Source organism: Balearica regulorum, chromosome 1 (genome assembly GCF_011004875.1).
Source record: "Balearica regulorum gibbericeps isolate bBalReg1 chromosome 1, bBalReg1.pri, whole genome shotgun sequence".
Classification (NCBI taxonomy): Eukaryota; Metazoa; Chordata; class Aves; order Gruiformes; family Gruidae; genus Balearica; species Balearica regulorum.
In genome coordinates this window covers 210262111-210284319 of record NC_046184.1, presented here as the reverse complement: position 1 = coordinate 210284319, position 22209 = coordinate 210262111, and the positions used below count along the sequence as shown (strand labels likewise).

General features: G+C 44.7%; 1 protein-coding gene and 1 long non-coding RNA gene across 2 annotated transcripts in view; one reads left to right on the top strand and one right to left on the bottom strand.

Annotated features, from left to right (window-relative positions):
• Nucleotides 1-2321: 2321 nt before the first annotated feature.
• On the bottom strand, nucleotides 2322-8938 carry LOC142599941 (uncharacterized). Its single transcript, XR_012833440.1, has 2 exons — nucleotides 8797-8938; nucleotides 2322-7331 (listed from the first exon to the last, which is right to left on the bottom strand). It is a non-coding gene; the product is annotated as an uncharacterized LOC142599941 (long non-coding RNA).
• A 151-nt stretch (nucleotides 8939-9089) lies between these two features.
• TMEM135 (transmembrane protein 135) overlaps nucleotides 9090-22209 on the top strand; it is a 186274-nt gene continuing 173154 nt past the window's right edge. Inside the window, exon 1 of the mRNA XM_075742496.1 lies at nucleotides 9090-9352. Coding sequence (XP_075598611.1) covers nucleotides 9212-9352 — 141 coding nt within the window. The 5' untranslated portion in view covers nucleotides 9090-9211. The remainder of the gene's footprint in view (nucleotides 9353-22209) is intronic.

The window sequence follows — 22209 nt, the reverse complement described above, 5'->3', positions numbered from 1 at the left end:
AGATGGATCCCTCCTCATTTTAACCTTGCAGGAAAAGCTCTCAAGGGTGCACCTTGCCATCACACCAAGCCCACTGCAATGGAGGACAACCACTGAAAAGGCCAGCGATGCTCTCCATGCTGCCCCAAACCTTGCCTCTCCTTCCTACGCAGCTGACGTAGGGGTTGCGCAGCCAAGGGTAAGTTTTTTTGGATAGGTTTTGCCATTGCTAGGTTGGTCTGCCATTGAGTCCTCTGTGGTCAAGACAGACAGAGGAGATACTCCGGAGTCCAGATCAGATCTAATGCGGCGGCACTGGAGATGCTCCACTCTCCCTTGACTATCAAAGGAGCTTAGGTTGTCTATCTCATTCCTTAGCGGCTCCAGGTAGTTGGGTGAAGTTAGGAGGAACTAACATAGGCTCAAGTGTAATAAGGTAGGGACTAAGAGAGAATTTATGCAAGAACCCTTGGGCAATGATGCGTAACCATAGGATAAGAAAAATCTTGGTTTCGGCCTGACTAGAGGATCATTCAAACACCTTTATTGTAAGACTCGCACATATAGTGCAATGCCATGCTGCTCCAGCCTCTGAATTATGAAGAGATAACTGGTCCCAACAACATGATTTCGGTCAGTAAAAAAGCCAGCATTTCAAAAGATCATTTGTTGAGCAGACACATGGGAAGAGAGAATTTTCAAAAGTCCTTCTAGAAAGTGACAGTGGTAAGAGATGGCCCTGGGGTTTATTTTCTTCAGCTAAAACAAACTGAGATGCTGGATGTTAAATGACTTTTGTTTTGAGACGGTGAGCTTCTGGTGAGCTTCTGTAAAACTGTGTCTCTCTTTTTTTTTTTGGATCCTCAATAATTATAGCTTCTCTGTAGAGTGGTAAAAACTGTATACTCTTTCAACCTGGCCTATTTAGTTAACTTAAAATTTTGCTTCATCATCTGAAAATACGCTTTTCTGCACTATTTTTACGTAAAATCTTTCTCCCTAAACAGAGACGGATGCAGTTCAGGGGGGATGCAAGTGCTGGGAGGAGGCATAATTTCTTGAGTATGTTGTGATTTCCCATGTAAAATTTACTAAAGTTCTGCTATGAGGGAACTTATTTGGAATATATCATTTGGGTTAATGCTGCTTCGTGGTGCTGAGACAGAAATTGCACATCCATGGACATCAGGTCATTGACCATCCTTGGTGCCTTGTTTTTAGGGGCAGTATACTGTCCCAAACAGGGCTGTATCAGTTTTCCCCTGGGTTTTTGACTGAAGAGATGTATAAAACGTTACCACTACATCTCTTCTCCAAAAAAAAAAAAAAAAAAGAAAAAAAGGCAAAAAACCCCAACATTCTTTTATTTCTTATAAATAGGATATAGAAGGAAGGTGCTTTCCTGGTGTGGGAGGGGAATGTAAAATAATACCATGTCTGACCAGTTACCTCATCTCTATGCACATGCATATATGCACACACATACCGAACTCTGGCCAACTCAGTAAGTTTTCTGCTCCCTGTCTTCAAAACCTTCTGATGCTAAAAACCACTATAAAAACATCAAGAGCAGCTTTCTGACAGTGACATACATCAGGCTGCAAAACGACCTCTCCCAGGGAGTGGTGAAAACCCTATCCTTGATGTTATAAACACTAGTAACTCTTTACACGCGATGTGCACAAAGCTGCACAAATATGAAATGATCTGCAAAACATGCTTGGGGGCCGTTACGGCTACGCAGAGGCACGGATGGGGTTTGGGGTGTAGGGCCCAAAGAGCAAACCTATTCCTAGTAAAGAATTTACACTCAGGTTCATCTCTTCTAGCCGGGAACTCACATGCCAAGATAACCCCACACAGCATTTACTTACAACTAGACAAAACATTGGAAGCTATTCTCTGCAGGACAATATTGGGAGGGCCAAAGAACTAACTTACTACTTTAAAGAGGGTGTGTTTTTTTCTTTTTGAGGTGTCCAACCTACACTGAAATCCGATGGGATCTGAGCATCTAACTCCCACAGGGTTCTCCAAGAATAGTGACCTTAAAATGTTAGATTTTTGTCTTGGCCGTGCCAGATGAGGGAAATCTCTGCAGGAGATGTCTGTAAATGAGATCAGAACTCAACCATAAAAACGCTGACAAAGTCATCTGGAGCACACAGAGCTGTGCTCGGTGATGAGCATACCATTTCATTATTTTTGTTTTTATTACATTTTTTTCCCCATGTGTTGGCTTTGGTTTATCTGCAGTTTCGATTTTGATTTGTATTTTATTATAATTTACTTTCATTTGCTAGTTCTCAGCCTATTTACAGAGAACAAAAGAACGTACAATGTAGAACAGTAGAATAATAGTGTTTATTTTCACAAGTTTGGACCGATCAAATAACTCACAAGTCCTAAAGTGGAACCATGCCTGAGGTAGGTTAGGTCATCTTGAGTGTGGGGAAACAAACAGAAATATCCCATTCTTCACTATTGTTTATTATATTTATACCACTTGGGAGTTTTAACAATACCACATATATAAAACATTTGTTCTTGCTTTCTGCGCTATTCAGAGTTTTCTCAAGGCTCTTTGGTGGTGGGTTTTTTTTTTTTTTTTCCTAGGGACACTGCAATGTTGCTATGCTTTAGTGACTTTCTCAACTGATTTAGCAGAAACGTAAGAAATGGCCCCTAGGAATGAGCCAGGGGTCCTGAAAAGGAGGTTTTGTACTCTGAATGCTTCTATGTTTAAAAATGGTTCTTTTGAGAGTTTTAACTAGTTTGCTTCAACTTCTTTCCTTGATTCTTTTTCATGTACATTCAAAGCTTGGTCCAGCAGAGAGAAATCAAAAGCAGAGTCTGTTGTTACTAGCAGTAACAGTCCCATCAAAACCACAACGGATTTTTTTACTGCCTTGATTTTTTGACGGGAGGTCCAGACGTGGATGCCTAAAGCCACAGCCGCCAGCCTGAACCCAGTATTTCAGAAGCTAACAGCAATCATGGGCGCGTTGTTTCTTTCATTTGCAATCTGAAGCGCTTTCAAGACACCTTGCAGCGGAGGGGGGCTGCTCTGCCACTCTGCTGAAAATAAAGGCGAAGGGAGCAGCTTGCCTCAAAGAGCATCCCCCAAACCCTTCACCCCGATCACAGCTCTGGACATCCATAGTCCTGCTGAAGGATGATGTAGTTTATCAACCCAGCATTGCAGGATAACCTAAAATCACTGCCAGTCTGCTTGAAAATACAAACCTGCAGAACGCTGCCGCTTACGCTGCTGAATTCTCCTGCTGTAACGTCCAAGTGCTGGCAGCAGGAGCGATCAGAGTCCCAAGGCTGTTTCAACACGAGCATGTGAAAACTAAGTCGCTAAAATTCACTGTTCGTTATTCCTCTAGGGGAAAAAAAAAAAAAAAAAAATCAGGCTTAAATTGAAAGCCTTTTCAAAAGTGCCAAGTTCCTAGAAACTAACGGTGCTTCTTCAACAAGCTGTTGCTCGGTTGCTTTAGAATAACTGCATTTCTCTCTGTGGTCTTAGCGGCCCAACTTCATGGACTGACAGTTTTATTACAGAAATTTTAAGTACGCTAGGAACTTCAAACAGATTAAAAATGTCTCCTTCTGAGTCTTTTCTTCAGTTCACAAAGCTATTCATGACTTTGAAAAAATTCCAGTTTGAAGCACAACAAATGTTGCAGCAACGACCCCAAATAAGATGAAAATGGGTGAAGAGGAGGGGCAAACCAAAAACTTTTTTACTTGAGGATTTCATCATTCATTCCTGCCTCCTTTTTCTCTCCTGCTATGCAAAAGATCTTTAACATCGATGCTGCTGAAGAAGAGCCGGCCACCGACTGCTGCTCCTGAGGGCAAACGGTAATGACTGGCCGCTTCTACCCTACTCGGGGACAGACCTCTCTATAAAATATTTATCTCAGATCGGAATCAAAAGGCCCAAAAAAGAACAAGAGAGTGAATTAGCAATCAGGTGGCATAGACAATAGAGGTCCAGAGCTCTACTTCACTTCTGGGACCTCTTTAGGAGTGAAGACCCATCTAATGCTGCCTCGGAGCCCCGGGCGTGCAGCGGAGTGCAAGCCCAGCCTGCTGCACCCTTCCCGCTCAGTCACGGAAAGGTGAACATCACCTGCACGTCTGAAGGCTGCTGCCCCCACCTGGCCTACAGAAAGGAAAGAAGCTACGTGGGACGGGTCTTTCCTGACTGCTGAATTCCATAAACATCAAGACCGGAGGACGGTGGAGGAAGGACATGAGTTCCAGACGCAGCACCGTGACTGCAGAGCACGGACAGACGTACCCCTCGACAGCAAAATCTTTTCTGGTGGAAAAGGAGCGTATTCCATCTGGGTGGTGTAAAGGTGGGTCGCAGAGGTGTCAGTCAGATGGAGGCAGGGAACCAGCCTGTATTACCTGAGCGAGGGAGTTTCAAGCACAGGAGTACGCTGAGGTACCCGGGTGATGCACGATGTGATTTTGCATTCCTTCCAGAACTACAGAAAGCACTTTCCTGGAAAGCGGGAAAGAAGCAGCAGGATCACAGGTGCTCTTGTGGGCTGCTCTCGAGACGGTGTCGACACGCACTGCCTCTTACTCCTTTCCTAGTGAACCCAGTGGCTTAATTTAGCCTTTAACGACCAATTCTGTCACCTGATTTAGAAAGAAGGAATCACTGTCTCCAGGAACGGCAGCACCAGAGGCTAAATACAGTTGAAGTATAATTCTACTGACACCAGCAGCACAAATACGGCTCGGTATGTCATCTCTCCTTTGGCCTGCAGAATCAGCATGGCGAACGTAAAGATTTTGTTTTCTTCATGCAATCCTTGGTAACTTGGTACATTTATGTCTGGAAAAAATCCAGATTCATATAAACTGAAGGATATTATTGTGTGTATTAAAATGTTCACAGGGTATTATCCCACAGCCCATCCCATATTTACTTTGGAAATGATTACAGCTGGAAAATGGGAAAACTTCCCGTTAATTCCTTTACCTTGAAATATCAGCAAACACAAGGGTATTTTGAGATTGTTCCCTGCTAAAAAAATGAACCAGTAGCATTCATGACTGTAAGCTAGAAGATCATCCCTCTTCAAATAATGCAAAAAGGGTTAAGTTTGAAATGTAAGTAGTTTCGGAGACAAGGGTGAAAGTAGTTCTTAAAGGGTCCTTTCCTCGGAGGAAAGTAAAACCAGCTCAATTAATGGCCATTCGCTCCCATTCCACGCAGCCATTCCATGTATTAGTGATACATGTTACAAGCTTGTGGTTTATTTCTACAAAACTAATTCTATACTGTACTTACTGTTTGTCCCGGCTTTTGAGAAGCAACGGAGATGGGTGGAGCTGACTGATGCTCACGCTCACTGATGGCATGAAACTCCCAACCTCCTTTCGCAAAGGCCTTCAGCTCTCTTCTGAAATTTGCTTTTACAAACGTCCATATTCCGACAGCTCCCTGGAGAAGAGACGGCACAGCAACATCTCCAAGGCCCTATACAGTTTACTGAAGGAAGCGGATGTCTGCGCGCACACGTCACCTCCGCTGACCTGAGCAGGAGGATGAGTTTAATCCCTCGCTTTTTTAGCAGCAGAATATTTTTCTGTCTGGATTTCATAAACTTTATGATGGAGGCGTGAGACAATCGCACAGATGGCAGGAGAACAAACCGACAGAGAAAAACAATGAGAGTGGAAGCATGGGAAAAGAAGACCAATAAGTGAGTGCAAAAAATCCCTTCTGCTGGAAAAAGAAGTTCTTATCGGACAAGAGAAGCTCCTTCCAGAAGTGAAGTTCAAACACAGAGAACTGCACGAGTAGCAGGGAACAGCTGGATCACCTGTCGCAAGGGGGAACGCAAATACATGGAGAAAAAAAAACCAGCACACAAGTTGGAAAGCAGCATGAGGAGAGGGCAAAACATTAAATTTCTTCCAAGTTAAAATGTTTCCAGATTGTTCTAATATTTAAAAATGTTTAGAAGGAAGATTTCTCCTGCAATGTGAAGTTCCCCATTTGGTTTCTTTCCTCATTTTTTTTTTGTTTTCCCGTCTGATTTTATTCCAATTAGTTAAATGCTGCACCTCGGCTTCCCAGCCAGACCACCTCGTACCACTGATACCTGCTCGCTCTGAAGGCAGGCGGAATTCTTCACACCTCCAGCCACTCTCACAGGCCGAGGAGACACGGCATTTACTTCCAGACATCAGATTTGTCAGACACTGAAGATATCAGCAGAGAATGTTCTCAGGCTGTGAGACCCACCAAAACCTGGAAAGGCAGGCTCAACTTCTCTTCATTCAGCAATTGCTGCTCAAGCTGATGCCCTAATATAACCAGTTATCACCTGCACAGGTAAACTGGAGGACTGCAGCGCTGCCCACCAGCTACGGGCTCTTGCTAAAGACTCAGTCTGGCCCCGGACCCGTGCCGAAAGCCGTGCGTTGTTAATCCAGCTGCAAACGGGTACGTGGGCACCTGGAGCACAGAATCTAAACGCAGTGAGATGCTCCCACATCGCTCCCGTCTGTGGCACAAGGCGTGGAGACCGGGATACCGTAGCTGTCCCAGTCTAACGAGGCTCATGCGCACATCTGGCATTTTTGGCTGCCTAAACTTTTATTCAGACGCGTTGATATATCTGATACTGCTACATTAATGAGGAGCAGGGAGTACGCCGAGCACTCTCAACTCCCCCACCATCCACGCTGCTTAGCAATTAGCTCACTCCTTGGCTTTGGTTTTGGGACTGCTCTGAGAACCTCTCTCCAAGGCACCTGGATATTACAAAGCAAGTCCTGAACAGCGTGCGCCACGTCACCTGGCCTTACGCCACGGGATTCATCGCTGACGTTCAAGTAACATTACAGAGACAGCCTGCTATTACCAGTGTACAGCCCCGTTCGCGCGACAAGGAGACCTCCCGAAAACCCCAGGTACTTACGGGGGCAAAAATAAAGGTCCTGAATGCTTTTTTAATTCATGTGACTCCTTCCCTTTCCAAGACTACCTTGTCCCTGTTCCAACCAAGGGTAAGTTTCTCCCAGGACAGAGTAGCCTGGGCTGGCATCCAAGGCCAGCTGGGCTATCAGCAGTATTCCCATGCTGCTCTACCCCTCGGGCTTCTTCCCAGAACAGAGTATTGCATCCCCGTGGAAAACGGCCTGGAGCAAGGTCAGGGCTGTGCCGCCTTCTCTGTCAGGGCATCGGCTGAGTCTTCCTCAGCTGGCCCAAAAGGGGAGATCCCAAAGCCTCCGCTTCTGAGCGGGCAGCTGGGTTGCTGTATCTTGTTGGGTCCTTCTTTATTGGTTTTCCCTTAACTTGAGCAGAACAAGTCCTACAAAATTAGAAGTTTGCAAAAATGTATCTCAGGAGTGAGATTATTAGCTTGTGCAATTATTAATACTGTACGTGCCACAGTTCCCTGCCCACAAATACGAGGCAGCAAGCAAGCCTTAAGCCCAGAGTAGCAGCAAAGCCAAAACGTGCGTGGAAGAGTGCCACAATCCATATCTTAGGCAATAATTGCCTTTTCTGCTCACAAGCAGCTCTTTAACAGAGTAATACAGAAACGGCAAGCAAGGCACTGGGTCCGAGCCGAAGCCCAGACAAGGTCGCAGCAGGTTATCTTGCCAACGCTGCTTCCCTACGAGGGTCAGCGCACCGCAATACTCGCTCCCTCCGCGAACCGCAGCTGCAGGGGAGCCGTACCTTAGCATTAAAGCTGAATTTAAAGTTATCTCTAGGGTCTTCTAGAGATATACCGCCTGTCATAGAGTTCTACCTAACACAGGGTTGGTCAGTCAAGCACGCTTGACTGAAATAGCATAATCGAACTATTTAGACCAAAAATCTCCAGCTGCAGATTTGGTGGGAGCCTGTGAATAGTCTCACAGGGGCTCTGAGTTGTGTGACCTGACCAGCTTACCCATCTGTGGGCTGCTAAATTTGAAATGCAAGCGTGCTCTTGTACCCATAGCAGGCTTCTTGGAAGGAACGGGAAAGGTTTTGGCAAAAGTAACGACAAATTTGCTCTATCTTGGTGGGAGTGGTAGAGACCGGCCTCAAGTCCGACAAGGGGAACTCCGCAGGCTGTGCAGGAAGAGAATTTGAGGCAGGCTGTAAGGTGGAAGAATTTTCTTGCTGTGGATCTGTTCCAAGTCTGTGTTTGACTGCAGGTTAGTTTGCTCATCCTCCTGTTTGCCTCGGGACGTATCTCCCATCCAGGTCTCGAAATAACCTCTCCCGACTCGACCATTGTGCAGAAGGTACACAGTGTACTCGCTCCATCGGGACTGTTTGCGAACTCTTATTTTAACAGAGACCTAACGTAAAATCCCCTGATCCTGACGCACCCAGCCCATTTAGTCCCAAAATAATCAAACTTTCAAGCGGGAACCAGACGCCAGTTTTGCAACTGAACTGTGTCACCCGTCACTGCCTTCATGGTCTTGTACAACTCCATCCCATCACCCCACCTCTTCCTTCCAAACCGGAGAGAATTAAGCATCTTTCAAGCTTCTGCTCTCGGCCGCTCTCACTCCCTCGGTAACTCCAGCCGCCTTCCTCCCGCTCCGCCACACCGGGCGATGCGGAGCCCAAACCGCCCGGTTGCACCCAAGGGGTGGCTGCACCGAGGCTTCAGCCACCAGCACAATCCCTGCAGACGTGCAGCCCCTCCCTCGGCTTTCCCGCCTGCTGCTGCAGCGCTGGGAGCTGCAACCCGCCAGCTCCGGGCCCGGCAGCCGTTCAGGGAGAGCCCCGGGGGCGGGTTCGGGGCAGTTCCTCCCTACGCGCATTACCTGCAGCCGCCCCCGGCCCGGGCTCAGCGGCGGGAGGAAAGGCCGCGGGCGGGGCAGGCTCCCGGGGGTGCCGGGAGCCCCGGCCGGGAGCGCGGTGCTGTACGGGGCCGCCGGGGGGGGAGGGGGGGGGGGAAGGGGAACACGACGGGGACGGGAGGCGGCCCCCGGCCCCCCACTCCCAGCCCACGTGCGGCACGCGCCCCGCGGCACAGCTCGCGCCACCCCGCCCCCGCCGCTCCCCGCCCCCCGGCGGCCGCCGATTGGCTGCGGGGCTCACGCGAGCGGCTCGGAGGGCGGGGGGGGGGGGGGGAAGAGAGCGGCTGCCCGCGAGTAACCCCGCCGCCGCCAGCGCCCCGCGCGACCTTTCTCCTGCATCGGCGGTGACGCGGCGGCCCCCTCCTCGCGCGCGGCAAAGATGGCGGCGCTGAGCAAATCCATCCCCCACAGCTGCTACGAGATCGGGCACACCTGGCACCCGCGGTGCTCCTGGGCCGTCCTGCACGTCACGCAGGGGGCGCTGGCCGAGTCCCTCCGCATCTACGGCACCCTCTACCTGGTGGGTCTGCGGGGGGGGGGGTGTGAGGGGGGCTGGCCTGAGGGAAGGGCACGAGGGGTATCAGAGAAGGGGGGAGCCTGGCCTTGGTTTTGGGTAGAAGGCCATGAGGGATATCAGGGCGGGGGGAGACTGGCTTGGGGTGGAAGGGAAGGGTATAAGGGATTGGGGGGGGGGGGGTGAGGTGAGGGGGAAGGGCACAAGGGATGTCAGGGCGGGGGGAGGCTGCGCTGGGGGGGAAGGGCATGAGGCATATCAAGGGAGGGAGGTTCGGCTGGGTTGTGGCGGGAGGAAGGACAGGAGACATGTCTAGAGGCAGCCTGACCCTGGGGTGAGGGGGCAGAAGAGCAAAAAGCATGTTTTGGGGGGAGTCTGGTGCTGGGGAGGAGAGCGATGATGGGAGGGAGCAGCTTGGTTTGAAGGCTGTGAGTGTTTTATGGGGGGGACAACCTGATGGTTGAGGGAGGAGGGGCAGGAGAGAGGATGTGTGTTGCATCTGGCCCTAGGAGGGGAGGAGAAGGGCATAGGGGGTGGTGGGGTCTGTTGGCATAACAGGTGCTGTGAGAGGAGTGAAGCTGGTGGGGTAGGAGGGCATGGGTGCAGCCTGAACATGGTGTTCTCATCATTTTCCAGTACCTATAATACCTGAATAAAAATACTTAATATTTATCTGAGAGGGTAGCATTGTGTCTTTGGCAGTAGCAAGAGTACATGTGTATTACTGTTGGTGACACCTTGGTTAATCAGTGCCTTAGGATCGAGGAGGTTTCACTGTGTAATGAAGCAAGGCTAAAACATTAAAGCTAAAGGAGTCTAAGTATTTAGAGAGTATTCTACAGGTGAGCTATATTAGGTTGAGCATGCAGTTAGACTTGGTTATGTCACCTCAGTTGCAGTTGGCTTGCTTCCAGCAAATTAGGGTGTAGGTAGAGGAGTCAGGATCTGTTTACATCCATCTGTGTAAACGTATCCTGAAAGCTGATCTAAGCTGGAATCGCTGCAGGTGAGCACTTCCTTCTGTCCCCACCTCTGTGTTTCTCCTGTAGGATTGAGTAGTTACTGAGCTGGCCCCAAGCTAAGTCTTGAAGAAAGAAAAACAAGTCATTGAGTTTGTACTTTCAACTCTCTTCTGGTACAACAAAATTATCAAGATATGTAATAAAGAGAAGGGAAGGAGTGGGACTGCAGCAGTCTTGACATAATTAATTTAGGCTGCCACTGAAGTGTCCCTTGAGTAAAAATTGTGACAATATCCAATTACATGATTAAAAACGTTACTAACTGTTTGGTAGCAGTGTGGACCTAAGGAGTTGTCATGTCTGACTGAACGTTTTCACTTTGAAATGACACAAACTGAAGTGGCAGCTGTTTGTGTGAGCATACAGTGAGCTGTATCAGGAAACTAATACAGAGAAGAACATTCCCTCTCCTCCCCCCCTCCCCAGTAATTTTTTCATTGTATCTGTTTTCTGATCTAGTTCGCTGTGTGGGAAAATGAATATTTGTACGAGCAGAGAACGGGCCTGAAATGAGCTGTGAGATGTGTAGTGGTGATCTATCAGGTCTGGGCTAAAGATAAAGCAGCTTAAGCAGCTCTGTAATTAAATCAAAGTTCTCCAGCAGCCAGGCCTGGTAAAGAGACTCCTGCTCATAGCTGTGTTACAGTGCACTCATTTGTGTGGTTACGGGTTAGAAGGCGAGCTCCTCCTTTTTATTTCTTTGAAAAGAAAAACAGACCCAAAAATACAAAATGTTTTCCTAATCTGTTTTACACTGTGGCCCCATAAACAGTTACATCTTGTCTCAGATCCAAAGTGGGGTGTGAACCTTCTCAGCCAATGTCATGCTGTACTGCAAAACATCTGCATCAGTTTTTACACTTCCTTCTTTACAGTTTTTAATTTTCTTAGGTTTTTATTGACAGTGTTTAACTTGACTTGTCAGAGTAATCTAAAGCTGAGCTGCTCTAAAATCCTGCTGCCACCCAAAGAGGGAGGAAGCACTTGCCTGCCTTTGCTCCCAGACACATAACTGTACTCCTTTCTATGTGTGGTCTCAGACCTTATCTCTCCTCGAGCAGGTTCAATTCATTCAGTGACCCAGAAGAGGTTACTACCCTGCTTTTAGCTAGGGTAATTTTCAGGTGCGTTAATTGATTTATTAAGCAGGGTTTGACAAGCACCAGAGCCAGTGTAAGGTAAAGAGTGAAAGACTGCAACTGGGACTGTGGAGGAGGAAGCAGAAGCCTTGCACATTAAGTAGCTTGGCAGAGAAAGAACACTCCTGAATTAAAAGTGTCATCACTGAAGTCATTCTTTGCTGGACTTAAAGCTGTGCTTGCATACCTTGTATTTGTAAATGAAATATCACAGTTGGACAGTACAAATGTTCAGTCCTGTTCTGATCTATTTCTGATCTCTATATTCTGATCTATTTCTGATCTCTATATTCTGAGATTCACATAAGGGGATGAACTTAAGTTACTTTATCTTTAAAGTTACGTTGGTGTATGTTCAGAATGTTTCTGGTACTACTTAGTCCCAGTCCTTTGAACAGCTCAGCCACAAAAAATTACACTTCATTTTTTTTAATGTTAAGCCTGTAAAATGGCTTCTGTTTGTTTGTTCCTCTTGTTACCACAAGCTAATAACTACGGAAAGTAGATGAAAGTGTTTCCTCTCACAAAAGCTTGTGTGGAAATGAATGAGAATGAATAGATGAGAATAAATTGCCAGAGGTTGTTCTGGGAGAGAACATGGTTAGGGACAGTTACAATCCGGAGTCCAAGCTCGTAACATCTACACCCCACATCTCTTAAATGTTTTGCTGCTTTTCGGTCAATGGGAGACTGATGGAGCCAAATTAAGTGATTCTAGTATTTGATGAGTAAAATACTGGCTTTCCGTAAATGGCTGGAAAGAGTCTTTGCTTTTAAGTAGTGTTGTACTGTTTGTGGGTTTTTTTAATAACTATGCTTGAATATTTTTGTTGGAAAAAATATGATCTTCAGATCCTGTATTTTCACCATTCTTATTTTTGCCCCAGTACAAATTAATTGCTTTACCAAAAGTAGGTTTTATATCTAAACTGAATAGTCCCTCCCCATACAAAGTGGCTGACAGGAATGCCTGTTTCATAATTAAGACTGCTTGTATTTCACAAACCAAATGTCCCAGTGTGCAAGTCTTCGGAGACCCACTTTTACGGGGGGGGGAGGGGGGCGGGGAGAGAAAAAAGAAAAAATTTAAAAGTTGCTTAACATCTATCCCCCCAAAGAAACCCAAACAATCTCCAATAAACCTTATAATTACACTTTTTAAAAACTGTCTGCCTTTATATCTTAACAAAACTTTACTGAAAAAGTCCTTCATCAGAGTTTGTTGTACTTTGTTCTATCTATACTTCTGTTTTAGATCACTCAAGGCTAAAGAAAACATGAAGATGTAATCTTGTGTTTTCAAAGCTGAAGAATTCAGACTTCTAGAAGTTCACAGAGGTGGGGAGCAGAGAATGATTTCACAAGGAAATTGCATAAAGCTGGAGAAAGGGAAATGAGAGGCTGAAATACTGGATTTGAATTGTCTTAGCTTCTGTTTCCTGGGATTTCTTTTGCTTTCACATGGGAAATCTGCTGTTCATCACATGCGTTAAAGCAAAGTCCTCTGTTTCCTGAGGATTTGTAGGTTTTAGGCACTTGTTTGGTGATGGTGCACGTTTTGCAGTGGGTGAATATTCTTAGTCATTAGTATGAAGTCTTTGTAGTATATCAGAGGTACTTGGAGCTGGTGGTAACATTTCCTCTGAATCTAAATAAGGTAAAAATCATATGCTTGCTACTTTGCAGTTAAGCTAATTCTTCTAACTCTTTGCCTGTGGGATGATAGGAGTCATTTGTGTCTTTCACTTTCTCTTTCTCCTGGTCTGATCATCTGTTATCTTCACTTCATTTAAGTCAGGCTCCCACTCCGCCTCTCCAGCCTATCTGCCCTTCCTCTCTTGAACCCAGGCCTTCCTCCTCCCCTCCGCCATCGCTCCTGCCCTTCCTCCCCAGCACCGGCCCCTTCCCACCCTGCGTCTGCTGCCCTTCCCTCACCCGACGTGCCTTTGCTGCTAAATGATAGAGCCAGGGAACAGCTTGAGCACTGACCCCTTTGTGGTTTGTGCTGTTAGTTGACTCCTGGCTCTGGCTCCAAACACCTCTCTCCCAGACAGAGCTGCTGGTGTAGAGAAGAGCAGCACCAGGCCTAAAGCAGCGTGGATGCCAGTGGCTCTGTTTGATGTGTCCTCTGGACTAGGGGATGGTTCAGCCGATTATATAGCAGAACAGATGTAACCTGAGTCTGCTATTCCAGTATGTGTTGTAATGATCCTTGGGGCTTGCTATATTTTATTGATTTCTTTCACTTAATTTTTTCTCATACCCTTTTCATTCTCATTTTGGTCTCATTTGTAATGTTTTTCATACTTGTGCCATATCTGCTTCATCTTGTGCTTGTAATAGCCTTCAGGTTCTTAGATGCCAATTGCTTCTTTTTCTTTTTATGTCAAAAATTTTTTTTCCTACTTGGGATTCCATTGCTGGTATCTGTGGCTCTCTTTGAGAGCCACACTGAGCAGTTTTTGACCCCTGAGTGTCTGTATTCTTTCTCTTTATTACTTATTTTATAAGCTCCCCAGGGCAGCATTGTGTATAATATTGTTAAAGACACAAATGCTATCAGTAATTGTGCAAGTATAAGGTGTTTTTTCTTCCTCTATAAACACGAGAGGGACATTGGTACTAGTGCAGCATGGGCCAGGTAGTCTTGCACGTGGTAGCTGGCAGATTTCTTCACAGATAAATCACCAATTGACTAGGGAAAATAACAGGGACAAGCCTAATTATTGCAATATTGAATTATTTGGAAAACTGTTGGAAGACAGAATCACCAGCCAAACATCAAGGTGGAACAGAGTGAAGTGTGAGTGTTGCATCACTTTCCTGGCTACGTTTACATTGCTGTAGGATCGGGCCAGAGGTCAGCCGCAAGGATGGATGGTGCACATTGGCCGTGCCGCTGCTGTTTCAGGCTTGCTTTACGTGTGGTTTCTTTTAGGGAGAGCTGTTTGGACTGGTCCTGAGCAGAGCTAGGGAGCCAGCAAACACTAAACAGATCCCGTCCTATCTGTCTGCGTAGACATAGTCATCATGTGTTGTCTGAGGCGTGTGAGAAGGCTGCACTGGCCAGATTGCATTCTAAAGTAGTCCAAAACTACTGGGTATATTAAAACGTGGTTTTTGTTTGTTCGTGCTGTGAACTGTTGTGTATTTGGCAGTAGGGTGGGGACACTAAGAAGCATGTTAGTGTTACCCTTGAATATGCTTCTGTATGCCAGCTTGGATTTCTAGGGTGGGCTGTCAAGAAACTCACTTCCGTCAGGACCTGGTACCTGGAGTGGCTGTGATGGTGGGGTGTGATTGCGTTGTGCTGGGGTATCTGATCATCTCAGTACTGTGTAGTGTCCTGTATTTCTGCTGTGTTACAAATGACATGTAGGTCAGTGTGTTCTTGCCTTCAGGTTCTTCTGGAAGCTGGGTTAAATATGACTAAAATTATCTTAAATGTTACTAAAGTAAGAACCTGGTTGCAACATCTTCATTCCAGGCTGTGATCATTCTGCTCTGTTCAGGTGGCTTTCGGGCCACACCAGTAAAATTCTGTCATAGATGATTTTTGTTTATTTTCAATTTTCTGTTGAGATACTGCAGATTTGAAAAGAATCAGTTAATGAATTCGAGGGGACTGAAGAATTTATGCTCAAAGATGCAAAGAGTAACTTAGTGCCTGCATCGCAGTAATGGTGTAAACCAGGGAAAGCCCCAGCCTTGACTGACTGGGCAAAGATCTTGGTAAAGAAACTATAAATACTTGGAACCAGCAAAAATCACTAAAGGGACTGTTTATCAAGGAGATGTAAATCTATTCTCTTAAGTTGGTACAGCTGTATAGTAGAGTGCAAGAATTTCAGGGTAGGAGGAAAATCATTGAAAATTACACTGAGTTAGACATGTCAAGGGGAATGAAAAATAGCCCTCTACTCATTTAAGTACAAGGGAAACAAGTGGTGAAGGTAAGTAGTCATAGAATGAGAGTGATGCCGGGATTTAAGGTAATTTAGATGTCATTCAAAGAGTACATGAGTACTGTTCATTTCTTTTTTAATTGGGTGGATGATACGGAAAATATTACAAAAGCCAAACTAGAGCAACCCACCCCCCGATGGTGATCCTCGTGTAACTTCTCAAAAGGGATAGAGGGAGTCAGAGAGCAGGAGGCGACGCTGTTCTTCAGAGTATTGCAGGAACTGACTTATGAAATTAAAAAATCTGGAAGCCAGGTTTTGTAATCCGTGAAATTGGGGAGGGGACACACCAGCAAATTGAGGAACAACAAATCTGAATGTTTAAGAGGACGCATGAGAAACAAATTGCTGATTTGAACAAGAGCGGCTTTCAAAACCCAAGTGTTACCTGAGGGCATTTTGAGATTAAGTTACTCCAAAGCGCTTACAATAATTTTTATAAAGCAAAGGAATACTGTTCTTGTAAAATTCATACAAAATTGCGAATGGTTATAAAAGAACATATAAATAATTGAATATAATTATAAAAGAAATCTGACATCAGTCTGTAGCTCTGCCTGCTGCTTGAATAATCCAAGGTATTTTCATAACTGGTTTAAATATGTTTTTAGCATGCACGTGTGACTTATAAAATTTTCCTTGGCTTTTTAATGACTTGTAGTGTATGTATTGTATAAACCATCTACAGAGCATTATTGATTGACTCTAAATTTGCAGATAGTCACTCTTAGAAATGTCATTGAACTCTACCTTCCTGGAGACTTGGCTAGGTGTCTGAATATTTCTGTAGCTGTTTTTTTCTTCTTTTTTTAAAATAAAAGTTTGTTATGATGTGTTTGATTTTAGTTGGATATTGTGCAGGAACAGAGGTGTCATAGTGCTTTTTTTCAGTTTCCATCAATCAGTGCTGTATGTGTTGGCTAATTTCACTAAAATTGGATGGAGGGGTAGTGTTCTTAAAAACATACACTTTGCACAAACTTAGGAAATGATTTGATGGAGGAGGGAGAGAAAAACGATGTTGTACACGTGATGGCAGAGTTGGTGTGAGGTCTGTGGTTTTTTAGCTTGCCAGGTAACCTGTCAGACTGTGTACATTGGTCAGCCAATTAGCACATTCATTAAGTTGAACCGTCCTTTGGGTGTGATGCCTCCTGTAGAATCCGTAGTTCAGGGACGTAGGTGAAGACTGAGGATACTGGAGGTGAAACATGGGTTATTGCGGTTGGGTGATCATTACTTGTAGGCGTTGCATGACACATTGCTAAAATAATCTGGCTTGACTGGTGCCTCTGATCATGGGAAAGCTTGTTTTGGATTCTCGTGTTCCTTTTCTGCTGGAACACGTTGATAGCCTAGCTCAAAGTCTTGCACTAGACTATGTATCTGTGTTTAAAGATGGCATTGGAAATGCCTATGTTCCTTCTGTGGTTAAGACAGAATAAATCAGTTCTGATTTCTTAGTTCTATAGGGCTTAGAATTTGTGTATGAAGACTAAAAAAAAGAAAGGGCTTCAGTAATACTCTTCCACAAACTGATGGCATCCAGAATCTGGTGGACTGATTTTTTTGTAATTATGTTTTCATGTTGGAGAGTGAAAATGCAGTTGTGTGAATTCTGCAGCTAATGCTCAAAAATATTTTTTCTATTTATCTTTTATTGAGTAACGTTTTTTTAATACTTCACACATAAAATACAGTAGGCCTTAAAGTTCGAAGAATGGCTAGTGTCCTATAGAATCATAGAACGGTTTGGGTTGGAATAGACTTCAAAGATCCATCTAGTACCAATCCCCCTGCCATGGGCAAGGACACCCTCCACTAGACCAGGTTGCCCAAAGCCCCATCCAACCTGGCCTTGAACACTGCCAGGGATAGGGCCTCCACAACCTCTCTGAGCAACCTGTTCCAGTGCCTCAGCACCCTCACAGTAAAGAATTTCTTCCTACTATCTCATCTAAATCTACCCTCTTTCAGTTTAAACCCGTTACCTCTTGTCCTATGCCTGCATGCTCTTGTAAACAGTCCCTCACCAGCTTTCCTGTAGGCCCCTTCAGGTACTGGTAAGCTGCAATTAGATCTCCCCGGAACCTTCTTTTCTCCAGGCTGAACAACCCCAACTCTCTCAGCCTGTCCTCATAGCAGAGGTGCTCCATCACTCTGATCAGCTTCGTGGCCTCCTCTGGACTCTCTCCAACAGCTCCATGTCTGTTTTGTACTGGGGCCCCCAGAGCTGGATGCAGTACTGCAGGTGGGGTCTCACAAGAGCAGAGAGGCAGAATCACTTCCCTTGACCTGCTGGTCATGCTGCTTTTGATGCATTACTTTTTTTTTTTTTAATGAGTTTTTTAAAAAAATGTATTACTTCAAGAGTGTTTGCATTTGATTTGAGGGGTGATACCCTCCTTCTAACTCCCCTCCATATTGTTCTGTACATAAAGGTCTAAACCCCATGTTTTTTTCCTTCTACCCTCATTTCTGTTCACATGAAAACAGTCTTAGAGACTTAGTAGCCTGTCTCTCATGGTTTTTTCACCTATACTAAATGTAATTCCATAGCAATTTAAAAAAAAAATGAAATAGAGTTTTTCACATATATGAACACTTTCTATCTATTTCAAGGTGCCAATGGCTAAAGTGTTGTAGTGAGAACTAAATCAGAGCTTGTTTTAAACTGTAGTGGAAATGGGGTGATTACCATTGGAGGGTAAATCTGTGATCAATTTACATTGGGTTGATGAACAGGAGAAGAAATCTTCCAGTCTGGGCTACGTGCGTAAAAGTTAATCAGTTGTTTAGGGAATCGTTATGGTGTTTGTCACGGGTTTTGGAGGACAGATTTGTGGTCATGTCTTTTGCCGTCGTATCTGTCGTGTATTAATCCTGCTGTTCATTCCCTTTGACAGTAAGTAACGAGGGTGTGGAGTTGCCTTCAAAAGCCTTCTAACACTGCCAGGCCTGTATTAAAACATAATTGAATTTTGGGTTTCAAGTTTTAAACAGTTGTGTGCAGAAGTGAGGAAAGGAATTATTTTTCTTAAAAATAAGTCAGAGGCTTTCTGTTTTCAGTTTTCCCACAGGTGGTAATGGGACACCAGGCAGTGCTGGATCAGTCTTCAGGTGTGGAAAGGAAATCTTCTTTCCCCCATGCTTGACTTACTCAAGAGGCTTTACCTGACCACATTCTTAGTACCAAACTCATCATATTTGGGGTCAGAAATATTTTCTCTGGAAGTCAGGCTGGCGGATGTGTAATTTCCCCCACTCCTGTGTGTAGGGCACAGATGCCACACAAGGACAATCAGTTCTATTTAATCAAATCAATTTCTCACTTGGAGATGTTATTAGAGAGTAATGTATTTTTCCAGTCTGACTGTAGCATGGAAAAGTTTGGTTGTCTGAGGACTGAAGTGTTGTGATTTATCTAAATTTCATCCAGATGCACAGATGCCTACCCTCATAATTAAAATATCTGGTGATATTATGCAGACTAGTTTAATAGTGTATTCAGTGTTTTAGTTGTGAAGTACTTGTGCACAGATGAAGCAAATACAGCAATAAATATAATAATTTTCTTAAACTATCTCCACTTGTGCTGCTAATTCTTTAAATTTGTTGCTGTGAGGTTTTTACTTCCTTAAAATTTCAGCATACAGTTACATATGTGTTACTCTGCTGTCATTTGAATAAGAAAAGTACTCTTGTATGTAGGAGGGGCTTGGAATTCTGTCTTATTGATTTGCAAATCACTGGAAAAGTACCAATAGGCATTTAAAATATTAAAACATCCTTTAATGCCTGTGTTATGGTATTTGAATGCTTGAAAATTTTCTGACTACTTATTTCTTAATATTTTATCATACTGGATTTTTTTTAAATTAAATCTGTTATTTTCATCTTTTTTCCTGAGACATTTTCTCTGTTATCTTTTTTTCTAGCTCTACTGTTTATGTTTTTTATGATAAAATATCTAGGATTCTTTTTGCTTCATCCTTTTTTCCCCCTCATTGATCCTTTTCTTGTGTCTACGATTCATTTGTTTCTTCTTCTGCAGTATATCTGTATTTTCTGCAGACTGTGTTGGACTGAAGGGAGATTCACAGATTGGTAGGGGTTGGAAGGGACCTCTGGAGATCATCTAGTCCAACCCCCCTGCTAAAGCAGGATCACCCAGAGCAGGTTGCACAGGATGGTGTCCAGGCAGGTTTTGAATATCTCCAGAGAAGGAGACTCCACAGCCTCTCTGGGCAGCCTGTTCCAGTGCTTGGTCACCCTCAAAATGAAGAAGTCTTTTTCCCTTAATTATCCTCGTAGCCCTCCGCTGGACTGTCTCCAGTAGTTCCCTGTCTTGAACTGGGGAGCCCGGAACTGGACACAATATTCCAGATGTGGCCTGACCAGGCCAGAGTAGAGGGGGAGGACAACCTCCCTCGACCCGCTGGCCACACTCTTCTTAATGGACCCCAGGATACCGTTGGCACATTGCTGGCTCATGGAGAGCTTGTTGTCCACCAGGACTCCCAGGTCCTTCTCCGCAGTGCTGCTTCCCAGCAGATCAACCCCTGACCTGTACTGGTACCTGGGGTTATTCCTCCCTGGGTGCAGGACCCTATGCTTGCCCTTACTGAATTTTGTATGGTTCCTCTCTGCCCAGTTCTCTAGTCTGTCCAGGTCTGACTGAATGGTAACGCGGCCTTCTGGTGTGTCGGCCACTCCTCCCAGTTTTGTATCATCAGCAAATTTGCTGATGGTGCACTCTGTCCCCTCGTCCAGGTCATTGATGAATATGTTGAATAAGACCATACCAAGTGCTGACCCTTGGGGCACACCAGTAGCTACCCGTCTCCAACTAGACTCTGCACCCCTTATTACAACCCTCTGGGCTCTGCCATTCAGCCAGTTCTCTATCCACCTCACTGATCCCTCATCCAACCCATGTTTCCTAAGGTTGCTAACGAGGATGTTATGAGAGACAGTATCAAAAGCCTTGCTGAAGTCAAGGTATGCAACATCTACTGCTCTCCTTCTTCCACCCAGCTGGTCATACCATCATAGAAGGCTATCAGAGTGGTCAGGCATGATTTTCCCTTGGTGAATCCATCTTGATTCTAGATCAAGAGCTAGAACTTTGGATGCAATAGAAGGAAATTAGAAAGTTCTAAAAACTTTGGGCATTCTCAGGCCATCTGCCCTGTGACAGTGCATGATTTGTTTTAAATTCCCTTTTGCTTTTAATTGTCAAGTGTTTGGACATCTGGAAAAGTATTTCTTATGGGAGATTGGGAAAGACAGGATTTACTAGTTGACTGTATTAGAAGATGAAAATGTAAAAATGTTGGCAAAGCTGGACTCTGTCCTATTTCTAGAGCTCTGCTGGCCTGAGGTCTGCTGGTTTCGAAAGAGCAGAAAGTGGAGTTAAACAGGCATACGGCTCAGCTGTCGGTAGGGACTGTGATAGTGATTACCGAAATCTCTGTTTAATGCTTACGTAGGCCAAATAAAGATTGCATCTGCAGGCTGTACTACTGCTTAGAGTTTCTTATTAGTGCATAAGACGTTATAGTGTAAGAAAACTTAAGTTGTGGTGAGAGGAAAACATCAGTTTTAGTTTTTGAAATGTGGGTTTTCTTTATTACTTTCCAGGTATCTTGGAATTCTTGCAAATTAAGTTAAAAGGAGTGGTTATACTCTACCCTGACTCAAATACTTAATTCTTAATAGGGTTGGAATTTTTCTTGATGAATAAATAAATCTTTAACATTAGGTAAGTATTTCAAACCTGGATATGCTTCACCTGCAGAGAGCAAATCTGCTTGAAGAAGTGCTATTATTTAACTGATACTTTAAATGCCAGTGACAAGCATAATGGTTTATGTGAGAGAGTTTTTCTGTTATATTGGATATATGGCAGACAGTCACTTTAGGTCTTTTATTCCCTTTGTAGTCTCATCCCTAGAGGTGTCTGTGTACAGGGTGACATTTTCATTTTATGGTTTTGTCTTTTTTTTTTTTTTAAATGGGTGATACACAGTATATATGTAAATGACAAGTGCAAGCTATGTGCTTTCTGTCTGGAATGGAAAATGGTGCAGACAGTGATAGCTCTTAGAATTGCAGAAACTTTATTCCATGGTCTTACTGATTTATTTTTTTAAAAAGGAAATGTGGTGCTGTACAGGGAAAGGTTGTCTTGGTCAAATGTTAGGTTTCATTGAAGGGTGGAGTTGTTAATGACAGTCTTTATCCCAAAGAGTTGTATAGTCCTTTTAAATATCCTAAGGCCAGGCCATTGGATGCCTTGAAACTAAGAGATTTTAAGAGTGACTCAGTGTTTTATGAAAGCCAGAGTGGGAAGTTGCAGCAGATCTGATGTGTTCCTAAGCCGCTGATAGTCAAAGGAGATGCTGGAGCATTCTTCACCCTGAGGTAGGTAAGGCTGCATTGCCGTGGTCTGCCAGGAGAAGTAATGACTGAGACCTGGGTCTTAATCCACTGGCATTTGGTGGACCCTCCTCTCCATGGTTCCAGACATTTTTCGGGCAGCCTTCTCCTTCTCATAAAGGGCCATAGGCAGGAGAAACACCTTGACTTCAGAAATGGAGGGAGAGGCAGCGCTGGAAGTGGACTGTGCTTTTCTGTCCTGTGATATCATGGTCTTACAGTGGTGTGAGGAGTATGTTGCTTCTGTTCCTGGATTTCGGGTAAACCTCTGGGTTAGGAGGTGAGGTGAAGCAGCA